Genomic DNA, 12967 nt, shown 5'->3' with positions numbered 1-12967 from the left:
CTTTGAAAAATACCTATTGGTCGAGTTTTATAATACGATTTCTATTGTAACAATATAATCCGTAACCGCTACTTTTAACAATTTACTCGTAACCACAGTTACCCAGACAAAACATAATCCGGTGCATCTAAATTACCTTTTACTTGTGTTAATTCCAAACTGTGACCAAATAAGAGCAATAAACCATAACAAAACACTCTTAACCTGAAACAAATAAAACACGTGATTTTTTTGTCACAACAAAACAATAGCTGAATTGTCTTTAGTAATTTTTTGACCATTTGAAGTTTAGGATAAACTGAAACTATTCAACACAAAACATACCACAAACGAGTTTTCTATCTACAGTTTAGAGCAAAATTTTACGAACTAAAACTTCAAATTCCATGTAAAAAAGTGATTAAACTTTATACCACAGAGTGTAATACTGTTATGTGAGTATGGTGCTGTTTCTAAATGCATAACAGATAAGTACTTTTTCAAATGATTTAAAACAGTGCAAAAACGATCTTTGAAGTAAAACTTGTTGTTTTTCCAAAACATTACACGAAGGGTAATTGATATTAAGGTTAAGGTATTTTCCAAAGCATTGATATTACCTGTTAACTACTATAAATATGCGAATAGAAGATTTGTATACTTCTGTTTGACAGTTTACATTGAAATAGTAAGAGCCACTAATACTGTCTGTAATAATTTTAATTAAAATCCAACATGTCAGAACCGAGGGCCCACGAAAAGGCCCAAGCAATAGCTGCAAAACTGCTCAAGAAGCGAACAGGAAGTGTTTCATCAGGACTTAGTGCCGGCACAGAGCATCAGTCTAGAAAACAGCGAGGATATGCCCCGTAAGAGTTTACTACATCTTTTTCAAAATGTGGCATTTTGGATAAAAATGTTTAAATAGGTGGTTTTAAGTATTGCCAACACTATGTGTTTTATTTTGATGTAATATTTATGGTTTTCATTATAAAAAGTAGCCATGTTGTTAACTGCCCCAGTGTAAGACATTTTTGTACAAAGAAGGAAAATGCAAACAAAACATTTACATCATAAACATAGCATTTTTACCATATTTATTGGATTCTCGGCTTATGAAGTTTTTCACCCTTAAGTTTTATGGCGCTAGAATTGGGAGCGGCTTATAATCAAGGTTGGCTTGCAATCGAGAAAATACTGTGCTAGAAACTGTATATCAGAGAACAAATAAATTAACCAACAGTAATTCCTAATTTAGGTCAGTCAGTACAGTATCCTATATGGACCATCCACATGATGATGATTTTTTCACCAAACCAGCAGTACAATATGAAAATACTTACCAAATAGAACCAAACATTCGTTTTCCTGTGAAGGCAATTGAGGATATGATGAGTGAAGTCCTGGATAATCACTTGCATGATGAAAAATATGATCCAGATTTTTGTCGCAAAATGACAAAAACTATTTCAGATGTAAGTGTATGTTTTCAAAAGTTAGACACCTAATTTTAATTAATGTATTTATTATTTTAAACATGATGTCAATGGTCCAAAATAACACTTTAAAATATGTTTAAATGTCAAAGCATACATCAAGATTAACAACATTTTTGGGAATTGAAAATCTCAAAGTTAAAAACTGCACTTGTTCTCCAAAACCCATAAACAAAAGTTTTTTAAAATAAAAATTAAATGTCGGAAATTAGGACTTTTTAAGTAGCTATTGTAGTTAATAATACACTTGCTTCATTTCAAGGATGTAAAAGCAAAGGTGAAAGAGATGAGCATCCCAAGGTATAAGATCATTTGTCTCATTCACATTGGACAGGTTAACGATCAGGGTTTGCGTATTGGTAGCAGATGTTTGTGGAATGCAAAGTTTGATACTTACTCATCATGTGAATACAAAAATCAATCACTGTTTGCTGTGGCGTCTGTGTATGGTGTATACTTTGAGTAGTGATAATGTTTTGCAGTTTCTTACTATTTTTGTTGTTTGATGTGTGTTGTGTTGATCAACATTTAACACACCCTAACACAGTCATTTTAAAACCACCTAAGTCATTTTGGAATAGATTTACCAAAGATAGTATTTACCTTTGCAACAACTAAGTCAAATTCTGTCTATAACTCATGTATATAATTTTTAGAAACAATTGCTTTAAATTAAAGCTAGATAAAGTGTTTGCTTAATGAGCTACTACTGCGATAATATTTTTTGTCTGTTAATGAAATTAACTTCAAACAGGTGCTGTTAAGAATATGTAAAATATTTTCAAAACCCTTTAATTGATATCAAATTATATTTTGTTGCATTTATTTTGTGTTGATTGTGTTTTAGGGATTAGGCACTTTAACATCACATTGTTAAAATTAATGATAGTGTAGTTTTCTAAATCACTTTTGTTCCTTACCTGCGTACTTGATGTCATACCTACACTTAACCTAAACCTTGCTGTGAATGCCCTAAAAATAGGTTTTTAAATTACCGAAGCCATTTTTCCACATATTGCAAACTGAGGATTTAAAATACACTACACAGATCACTAAGCTATTAGTTTAAGCACAGTAAATTTTCTTTTATTATTTTCTATTGTTTCTTTATTTTAAATTCTGTGAGTCATTATTCATAATCATGATAGAATCTCATATTATAATAGAGCAGTTGTTTTTTGTGGACTTTTGTACATATGGTGTTCATAAAACTATTCTTCAAGTTTTGTAGCTTTATTGTGGTAGAGGTTTAAACTTTTTGCCTTATACTGATGTGTTCTAACCATGTCTTTTGTGTGCGTGAATGTTTTACTCATTAATGCAGCGAAAACAACTGTTCAATCCTGAGCTAACTGTTTTATTTTTTATACTATAACTGTTTATTCTCTAGGGACTGTACAGGTTTTCTCCCAATCCTGTCATTTGCACTTAAACACGGGGCAAAAATGGAAGTGCTTCTTTGCCTACTCATTTTCATCGCCTTGTGTTTAATCGCTTTTAATCTCGTAGAAAATAAAAGTAATTGACTATATTTTTTGTTTGTTGTGCAACATTGTAAAATGAACTGATAATGAATTTGGTAAAATTAACATGTCAATAGACTTGGCCAAACCTTAGTTAACTTTTAATGTAAATAATACTAATAATACTTTGGTTTAAAATTTGATTTGTATAACAGTGCAGAATGTGTCATTATTGGTATTATATGATGAATTACAATTTGCTTTATTGTACTTGTCAAAAAAACATTCGGACAAATTAAATGCATATCCACACACAACAGTAAATGAGACAGTGAACTAGAAAATCGTTAGGAAGTAAAAGCAAGAAAATGGTCAGAAATACCCCAAATTAGATGCAACACAACTTTGAACAAACATTACGTAATAACTTAATATTACGTGGTCAAATTCAAACTGTCGGTAATTGAACTGGTGATTTAAAAACTCTATTGTTCCAAGTTGTTTTAATTATTACATACAGTATGCAAAATTAAAAAAAGAAAACTAAAAACACAGTCAGGACAGATGGGTAATTTCGTTTACAGTGGAGACTTTTATTGGTTGACCGGAGGAACACGATGAAGTAGAGCTTCCATGACTTGCAATTGACCCGTATTTGTTTGGCGGTGGCCTGTAAAAATTAAACAATTTGTTTAAAACAGTGGAAAAATGTTGACATAGCGTTATTTGTTAATAGAGTGTCGTCGACTCGTCATTGCTATTAATTTCCACAAAGTTCGCCCGCCAAAAATAAGTCAAAATCATAGAAATCAATTTTTAATTTCCCAAATCGTATTTCATTTCCACGGTAGCAGTTTTATAAAACATGTTTAGATTGTTGGAACCTTTAAGTTTTTTAAAGCCTTAAAATAAAATAAAAAAACTCACTTTGACACTTTCATCGCACTTGCTTTTTGCATCTGTTTGAATACTAAGAAATCTATTTTAACAACGCCATGCTCTTACCTTGAAATGTGGCGTATCGTTTGTTCAACGTCCTCGCACTCGATTTGACACGTTATCCAACCAGTGAAAAATATTCCGGCAAAAACCAAATCGATCAAAGCCAAGTACAAAAGCGTGTCGTTATAACGATTCAAACCAGCGACTCCGATAATTCCTGAAATTAACAGATTATGTTTAAATTGGTAGATGTGTTGCTAGGTACAAATGCATTGCCTTTATGAGTCAAGCAAGCCTATGGCCCAACTGCCATAAAACAATAATTAAACTGGTATCAGACCGTTCTCCTAACGTGTGTTGCAACACGACAGGATTGAGCCGTACATTGCCATATAAAAGTTATGTGCACATAAGTTTATGTATTTACCATTCTAGAGAGGTAAGTTATGCTAGTGTATATCAAAGCGTTTTTTCTTCTTTATTTTCGAACACCACAAATTTCCAACCGGTAAAACGGTTATACCTGGTATGATAAATCCTATGGTCATGACGATAAACACTAAAGATACTATGGCCATCCATTTGCATCTGTTGTATCGCTTGATCGATGTATGCACCATCTTGAAGAAATACTCGATCAGACAAAATAGTAGCCTATGTACCCTGTACAGGGTTGCCCACCTCTTAGGTAGTAAAATTTAAACAGAACTAACGTTTCTTTTAACTAAGCGGTAAGTTTTTTAGTGTTTCATCACCTGTGACACGCAATAAAGCAAATTTTCATTTAAGTTGTAAACAATGTGACTAAAATATATCCATATAGTTGTAAACGTTTTCCACAACTATGAAAAATCTAACGCTATACGTAATACTGATATTGGGTTCACGTATTCTTACAAACTAAAATGTTTGGCTACCAATGTGTTAAATTAGACGAACTCGCATATATAGTATAAACATAGGCTATACTATAGGCTAACCATGAAAGTTAACAACGATGCCTTGTGCTGAGGCGCATCGCCTTCCAGCAGTTTCATACATGAAGAATTATAATTCTTATCAGCACACTGCCATCTTACCTAACCCAAAACAAACTGTGGTATATTATTTTTAGATCGCTGTGTTAAAGAATGACTCCTACGCACTTCCTTTCATTAAAACATCCAGATAACCTACGATAAAGAACGAAGCATCTATACTGTAACCGCACTGACCTTAATAATAAAATACAAGCAATATATAAAACTAGGAGATCAGTGGTATGATGGAAGTCGTATATTTGCTGTTGCGCAGAGAACGTGTAGTCAAACATTGATGAACGCCATCACGCGCTATGTTTGTTTACTAGAATATATCCTACGCAAAAGCACACTACATCCTGCCGTTTAGGTTACGAGTATCGTAGGCTGGCCGTGGACTGTTTTACAGCATATAACTATTGTATGTTTTAATGTTGCCCATGGTGGCTTTTTTATTGCTTACACATGTTTTACTTTTTTGTTTGTGAAAAGCCTTCGCTCAACCCAGTAAAATGCCAAACGACCCCTAAATTGGTCTCGACCCATAGGTTTTCATAGTACACTGATATGAAGGTTTTATATAGTACTAAGATTTTGAGGGAGGGGGGGGGGGGAACTGAGTAACAGAATCATTGACGATGTTTGGTAAACAAACAACTCAAAATGAAACTGCATTTCCCAAAAGCAGAACAAGACCCTGTAAATCTCTTTTTTAACAACCACCCCATTTGTGTTATAACTTATAAGCATTAATTCCCATTTTTTTATTTGATCTCATGTTACAAGACACTTTTTACCAATGGCAGTTTTGTCGTAAAACTTATTGCTTAAAAATCGTGTTATAGTTATTAAAATATTGCGCCCCTGTTAATGTTTACACAGGTACATACGACCTATAATGGCCACAAATTTTGATGCAAATTTTCCGCACGAATATTTTTTTTGTTTGGCCGTTGTTTCTTATGACCTTATCTGTTCGGATAATGTGAAAGATAATTTATGTCGAAACTACTACGCCATAAGTCGCATTTTGCTGTTTTTCCAACGCAGGAAAAAAATTACTTTAAACAAACTACGTCTAAAATGTATCACGTTTTTAAGGAACCAAAGTATCAAATCTAAAACAAAGGACCCAACGTCACGTGACACCTACGATTTCTATATATTTACCTGAACCGTTGTAAACATGCAAACAGGGTCGAGAGAAAATTCTGCTTTACCTCGCAGTCTAGTCGAGTCAGTCGACTTAACTAGACGCTTAAAAAGGGAGGTTTGCTGCGTCAGTTAGCGCAATGGGCAGCCTATACCTTACCCTATAGAGTGCTTTTACCTACCAAACTGTGTAGTTCGATTTCCAGATGCCAAGATTATGAATTTCGCCAATTTGTGTTGTCATATACGCCCGTTTCCTTTCGGTCAGTCGCCATATTGCTTTTTTGTGCGGAAGTTCCCAGGAGTTTAAATTAACTAATTTGGTCACTGCTTCCGTCGTTTTTAAACCACATTTTGATAAACAGTCTGCATTTTGGTGTTGATTTGTCCACACATATATCAAGGCATAGCCGAAAAGTTATTTATATGACATAAAACTCATCAGAAGAAAGGGTAGCTCATTTTGTAATAAGTACTATGCCATACACATGTTAATTTTTGTAACCTGAAATGCCACATGAATTTTTTGTATGTGGTTGCCTATTTAACTTTGATTTTGAAAGTGATCTTTTAATAAAGAAAATGTTTTATTACATTTTTCTAAACTATTTTCGAGTGTTGTTTGTATAATTTATAGCAATCATAATGAAATACCCTGTAAAAAAGATTTTTTTTTTGAAATTTTGTGAAAACTGTGGATTCTTAATTAAATCACTAAACAAATGACCAGTAGCTCGTTTTTATGTGTGCAACAAAAAGACCAAACTGTTATGCCAAAGCTTTTAAAATTCACTTCAATGAAATACAATTGATACATCTTTTGTCTGTTTTCAGCAAAAACATTTTTCCACTGTATATTTCCAGTAATAAGATAACAGTCATATTGTGTAAGGTGTTGTGCCCAACACAATGAGCTGGTGTTTTGTTGTGCTGACTTTACGGTGATGCAAGACATGTCGCTTACCCCACGACAAATCAAGGACCGCCTTCTCAGAGTTATGAAAGACGACGGCAGTGTAAGACAGCCACGTGTTTGTTTTTTTGCTTGTTTGCAAAGATGTCTTGAATTTAAGTGTGTTCTTGCATGATAAATTATGCCATATTGTGGTGTTTTAATATAAACAAACATAACAACTAGATTCCCTGGGGTTTAAAATTGTCTTGGGATGAATGAAATTGGTCAAATTAGAACAAATCGTGGTCAAAGAAAGTAAATAGAGGGTTTTACAAAAGTAAACGGGAGTTTAACAGAGGAGTTCAGAATTTGCGGAAAGTATAAAATCTCTGACTTGGTGGGTTTACAAACCATTTACAATGCAGTCTGGCAAAAAGTTTACGATCAAATGGTCTGAGTTGTAGTTGACAAAGCACATGTATTAAACTGACTTTGGTGATGTAGTGTGTGACTAAATGTTTCAATTATGCAATATTTTATGTAATCTAGCTGACTGACATTCAGTCTTATACAACATGGCATTTAACTTGGATCCAACTGACATTGAGCCCCTTTGACTGTTACATCACTAAACTGATTTTATTTAAATCAATAAAATATTCTTTTGTAAGAAATCTTTTTGAAACAGAATTCAACGAACTATTGCATCTAAAAACCAATTGGCCTGTGAATTAAAAAGATGCCTGGCCCAATTGTGACCTAATTAGTGTCAATTAAATCTAGGACACCGTAAGGAAGTAACCATTTATTCGCAACAAAGCCTTTGACATGTAGCATGGTTTGATCCAATTTGCACCTTGAGAGGGACTAATTTGTACTCAAATTATTGTTTTTGGCAAAAATCCCTGCCTTTTCCATGTAAAATGTTTATTTTCTACGCTTGTCAAGAATAACAACATATGTGGATTGTAAGATCTAATTGATCTGTTTCATATTAGTCACATTGATAAACCTTGTGCACAAACAGTTCATATATATTAAATAGGAAAGCAATAACTGAAAATTCGCTTTGCAAAACTGTATGTATTTACCTCGTTGATTGCAGTTATTCACAAATTTGCTGCAAATTTTTTGCATTAATTATTCATGTTAACCTGGTTTGTGGTGTTTAAAAATTCAAATTAGTGACAGAAAACATGTATATTTGCCTGTTGTTAACATCCTGTAGAACATTCAGTTTCAGTTATGGTTTCACTCATTTAATAGAATAAGAAATGTTGTCTTTTCAGGTACGAGACTCCAGAGCAGCACTTGAAATTATCACACTTCTTGAAAACACAACCATTACCAAAACGGAGTTAGAGGTAAAACAAACCAAACCATAGACAGTTCATAGACCAATGTAATAAATATTTAGCCCAAAGAAACTTACTGATTAATAACATAAAAATAGAATCATGTTTTTGAAAGAAGTAGCTTTATACATTTCATGCTTTGTACAGCTCGTTCCATGGAAAAGTTCTTTGAGCACACTTAAAAAGCTAGATTGTGTATGTGACGTCTTGGCAAATAAGTCTGTGCTAAAAATTTACATAACAAAGCCAAATAAATAATATATAGATGAAATGAAATAGAGGCTGCCATTGTAATAGACTAGTTTTTTTTTACATACATTGCAGTATTTAAACCCAATTTCTCTGTGTTTATATTTTCCAACTAAATATATACTTTTTTGTGCACTTTGCAGGACACGCGACTTGGTAAGTATATAAACAATGTTCGAAAAGCTGCCAAAGACCCAGTGTTGCAAAAGCGTGCCAAAAAATTAATCAAAACATGGCAGCGGATGATTGATAAAGCACTTCAGGTAATGGTAATTTGTTTAAAAGTTGATCTTGATGCATTACAGTATTAATAGTTGTTGTGAATTAAGATTCTTACATATCATTATTTTCTTGTACACTCCATTTGTAAAAAAGCGAAATACTGATGTGGTGATTTGCTACACCCAAACTTTTTAAATAGATAAAAAAAAACAGTAGGCATGGTTTGATGAACACAAAATTAATTTCTCCAGATATGTGTACAAGTTAGAAGTGACTGCTTCATATTGTACCAAATCGAACCAAGTCTGCACATTCCTATCCTTTTAGCTTTAAAACCTATTGGTTGATTGAAACTTATGGCAAAACACGGTATGTTGTTACGATTTTCTCTGTGATCAACTTACAGCCACACATGACACCGAATGAAAAACCTCCCAACGCGACGCAGAATACGCCAGTACAGGCGCACAAGGGCCCACAGCAAAAGCGCCACGTGTCCAATATTGCCACCAAGGGAACGAACTCACCTAGCACTGTGAATGGCGACGGACGCGATCGCAAACACCGAGTGAACCCTGTGGTACCCTCTAGTGCTGTGAAATTAAAAACCGATGCAACATTTTACAAGAGCGCTCTGCACAAGACGTCAAAGCGATCGCGGAGTTCTACGCCGAGACAGTCACCTGAAAACCGACGCTTGACATCGTCACCCAGAAACACGCACTTGCCAAAACGCGAGACACTTTCGCCACCGACGCCGCCGCCCAATCTTACGTGCAAGCCTAATGGTTTGAAACTAAAGAAATCGGTAAGCAAGCGATAACTGCATGGTCATCGATCAGTCTTTTTTACTATTCATTTGTCCATAATCTGCCTTAAACTAGGTCTAATGTTTGTGGGCATTTAAACTGTCGGCCAATTTATGGGCGTTGTTCCCCAAAACGTCCCATTTCCGTTTATCTTTGCTTGCTTGCTAAGATGTTAGAACTACAACATAACCAGTGGTGGGATTCAGCCGGTTCGCGCCGGTTCTGTAGAACCGCCACACGAAATTGTATGAGATGAGCTAACCGGTTAGGATTACTGTTTACTGTCAATGAACTTTTTTGCAACAGAACCGACTAATAGATATGACTTTTGTGATAGAACCGGCTGACAAAAAATTAAACTCCAACACTGAACATAACCATTGTGTTTTTTAAAGACGTGGCAAAAACCTATATTTTCGACTTAATTTTTTGCATCGTAAAAGTATTGCTCAATACCAACTTGGCAATATACTTTTCCTATCCTTACATGACCTACTTAAAACGTTTTCAGTAGTGAATGCATCTTAATGCCTGTACATGCTTTGTTGTAAAGTTATTTTTTACAGCCGCATCCTCCCCCTTCGCCGCCTAAGGAATACCAGCCACTGTGGTCGGAAGCCCCGCATTCGAAATCACGTCACAAACGTAAACGTGAAGATGACGTCTCCCCACCCGACAGTCTCGACTCCACAAGAACCAACGAAGAAGTTGCGTCATCAAGCATGACGTCATCGTCGAACCTCTCCCCCCTGTCGCAGGGCATCACTGCATACACAATCGATGTTGAAACAGCGCCTCAAAGTGTTGAAATCGCCCGAAAACATTCACCGCTAAACGTCGCCAAAGCGTCAACTTTCACCGACAGTGTTTCGTTGCCCGTCACGCAACAGTACGTTCCGAAACCACGTGACCACAATGAGCCGGATGAGTGGCCAGGAGTGGATGGTTGTTTGGGCGGCAATGGCGCATGGTACACATGGTCTGATAGTATTTTCGTGCAACGTCCTTCTGTAGTTTCAAGTGAAGATTCCACCGAATTGGACGCTTTAAGTATTTTGCCTTACGTGGAGCTGGACTGATTTTTATTCCAGTAATATGTTTTTTGTTTCAGTAATAATAATAGTTATTATTATTATTTCGTTATTTTTTTCTTTTTCCTGTCGTGAAAAACAATCTGCCGAAGATGCGGACCTGTTTTGCTTCAGGTGGACGAAACAAGACGCCGCAAGATGCACGTTTGCCGCTACAAAATAAATTGCAGTAAAGCTCAAGTAGTGTTTGGGTTACCACACCAGAAAGGACAGCCACCTGAAAGTGGTCTTCATCAGAAATTCTTGCAACAGCAGGGCCTTCAAACTTCGAAAATCTGTCGTGCAACAGCTCCAGTTTCAGAAAGGCTACTTTCAGCAACAATGCAACATTAACCATTTCTTGGCAGGAAGTAGACAGCTTAGTATAGGATTTATGTTACAATTGTATGCGGACATTTTATGTAGCCGGGCTACTGGTAGATTTTGGGGTTCGGTTCCAGTGGTGTAGGCAGCCGAAAGTTTGGGAGGGTCCAAAAAACGTGTTCTCCTAAACCGTTTTTTTTGCTAGGGTGTGTTTTACGCGTGACTTTCCAAACTGGGGTTCGACGGAACCACCGAGTGCTTTATTTACGGCTTACAACTCAATGATAACAGTCAATTTTTGCAACTTATATATTCCTTTGGTTAAAATTTAGTCATAAAGAGATAAAGAAACCAAACCACACCAAACGTTAAAAATTTGGGTGGGGTCATGGCCCCTTTGGCCCCTTCCTGGCTACGCCAGTTTTCGGTTCAGTTCTGGTTTATAAAACACAAATGCCAATTTATGTATTACTCAAGTATAGCGACAATTTTATGTGGTACATAAGCTATAATTCGATTTTAGTGAAACTGTTAGCTACAAGCAATAGTAGGTTTGGGTGTTGGGTTCAGTTCTGTTTTTAAAAAACACCAACTCTAGCTTTCTTATTCAACGCGTATATTTATTTTTTATCAGAACACAGTAAAATTTTGAATGTTGATTTCTAAGTTACACAAGTGTAGAGACAATAATATTTTACAATTTGTTCAGGGAACAATAGGTTGAAAATTAAGGTTTTTCCTAAGTGTTTGTTTATTTTGCATTTCGCGTGACGTCACCTGTGATGTAGTTTCAGTATTTACAGGGTAGGTAGAGGTTACCTTTTCTTTTTTAGGGAAGTTTATTTGTTTTCAATTCTCGGAACCTTGTTTTTCAAGCGAAAAAGAGGAAGTAAATTTAACTGATTCGAAATTTCGAATTATCGTGAGCCCAGTTGAATTACCTGTTTATGTCATGTAGTACGGTGTTTCTTTAGTAATAGTGGTCAAGAAGGCACACCAGAAGTCCAGAACACATTGTGGCGAAGTAAATGCCACAAAAATGAGTTGGTGAACTGTTGAAATGAGTGGTATAGGAGACTAGGAGCGGTCACGTCTAAAACTGCGGGCAAGCTTGGATCACTTGGCCCGCCTCATGCAATTGAAAAACTGCGGGCCCGCTTCTTGCAAGTATAAAAACTGTAGCCCCGCTATATATTCAGTGCTTGGCCCGCCTCTCGTATCGAAAAACCGCGGGCCCACTATATCTTGTGCTTGTCGCGTCTATTGCAAGGAAAAACTGCGGACCCACTACATCCATTGCTTGCCGTTCAGATCTTGTCGAAATCAAAATTTAATTACATGTGCCAGGCGTGCCCACGGCTTTGTCAAGCCGGCCCGCAGTTTTTATACTTGCATGAGGCGGGCCAAGTGCTTGGCCAAACAGGCCAAAGGCTGGGCCAAGTGGGCCCGCAGTTTTAGACGTGACCCGACTAGGAGTCCTATAATAGGACTAGGCCCTGTTTTTTAAGTTGACTGAAAAACGATAATGCTCTAAGAAGGGAAGTTAAGATAGTCGAAGCAAATGTCTAAACAAGCAACTTTAAAAATGTGTGCATTGTTTACGTATCTGGTGTTGTTTTCATGGCCTCTGCCGTTTTCATGTTTTTTTTACGGGGATTTTTCATCGTTGACGCAATTCTACTGCATATATTTTATGCCATGTGTATATAATTACTTGATATAGTAATCTCTCCCTGCAAATGTGTTTTTGTCAAAATTTGACCCAACCCCCCCCCTGAAAAAAATTCTGTGGGTGCCCAAGCCGCCCATGCATAGAACAAAAACTACTAGAAAACATGTTTACAACATACATGGTTTAGGCGTTATTGCTTTTATTAAGTCAGGTTTGTTAAAGAATACTGTTGTAAAAACAATTTAATAGATGCAGCTACCAGATATCATTTTGTTTGTAGAAAAGTTTAAAAAAAATTGAAACTAAATGTTTTGTTGTGT

General features: G+C 35.8%; 3 protein-coding genes across 3 annotated transcripts; 2 read left to right on the top strand and 1 right to left on the bottom strand.

Annotated features, from left to right (window-relative positions):
* Positions 1–500: 500 nt before the first annotated feature.
* Positions 501–3006, top strand: LOC145225256 (dynein light chain Tctex-type 5-B-like). Its single transcript, XM_080091942.1, has 3 exons — positions 501–848; positions 1238–1454; positions 1738–3006. Exons 1-3 carry the CDS (start codon positions 715–717, stop codon positions 1939–1941), a joined length of 555 nt encoding a protein of 184 aa, XP_079948068.1. The 5' UTR covers positions 501–714; the 3' UTR covers positions 1942–3006.
* A 2-nt stretch (positions 3007–3008) lies between these two features.
* LOC145225257 (uncharacterized) lies at positions 3009–4500 on the bottom strand. The gene is made up of 3 exons (XM_080091943.1): positions 4404–4500; positions 3944–4097; positions 3009–3608 (listed from the first exon to the last, which is right to left on the bottom strand). The coding sequence occupies exons 1-3, from the start codon at positions 4498–4500 to the stop codon at positions 3494–3496; spliced, it is 366 nt and encodes a 121-aa protein (XP_079948069.1). The 3' UTR covers positions 3009–3493.
* Positions 4501–6128: 1628 nt separating this feature from the next.
* LOC145225378 (uncharacterized) lies at positions 6129–10852 on the top strand. Its single transcript, XM_080092059.1, has 5 exons — positions 6129–7067; positions 8236–8310; positions 8694–8813; positions 9179–9580; positions 10148–10852. The coding sequence occupies exons 1-5, from the start codon at positions 6996–6998 to the stop codon at positions 10658–10660; spliced, it is 1182 nt and encodes a 393-aa protein (XP_079948185.1). The 5' UTR covers positions 6129–6995; the 3' UTR covers positions 10661–10852.
* Positions 10853–12967: the final 2115 nt, after the last annotated feature.

This window comes from Phallusia mammillata, chromosome 4 (genome assembly GCF_965637545.1).
Source record: "Phallusia mammillata chromosome 4, kaPhaMamm4.hap1.1, whole genome shotgun sequence".
NCBI lineage: Eukaryota > Metazoa > Chordata > Ascidiacea > Phlebobranchia > Ascidiidae > Phallusia > Phallusia mammillata.
The sequence above is the reverse complement of the archived record's forward strand: the minus strand, read 5'-3'. Positions and strand labels throughout refer to the sequence as shown.

Coding starts and splice junctions, on each gene's coding strand:
- LOC145225256 (XM_080091942.1), top strand. CDS start 715: ATGTCAGAACCGAGGGCCCACGAAAAGGCCCAAGCAATAGCTGCAAAA. Junction 849..1,237: donor AAACAGCGAGGATATGCCCC/GTAAGAGTTTAC, acceptor TTCCTAATTTAG/GTCAGTCAGTACAGTATCCT. Junction 1,455..1,737: donor TGACAAAAACTATTTCAGAT/GTAAGTGTATGT, acceptor CTTCATTTCAAG/GATGTAAAAGCAAAGGTGAA.
- LOC145225257 (XM_080091943.1), bottom strand. CDS start 4,500: ATGGTGCATACATCGATCAAGCGATACAACAGATGCAAATGGATGGCC. Junction 4,098..4,403: donor CATAGGATTTATCATACCAG/GTATAACCGTTT, acceptor TGTTAATTTCAG/GAATTATCGGAGTCGCTGGT. Junction 3,609..3,943: donor ACGATACGCCACATTTCAAG/GTAAGAGCATGG, acceptor TAATTTTTACAG/GCCACCGCCAAACAAATACG.
- LOC145225378 (XM_080092059.1), top strand. CDS start 6,996: ATGCAAGACATGTCGCTTACCCCACGACAAATCAAGGACCGCCTTCTC. Junction 7,068..8,235: donor TTATGAAAGACGACGGCAGT/GTAAGACAGCCA, acceptor TTGTCTTTTCAG/GTACGAGACTCCAGAGCAGC. Junction 8,311..8,693: donor TTACCAAAACGGAGTTAGAG/GTAAAACAAACC, acceptor TGCACTTTGCAG/GACACGCGACTTGGTAAGTA.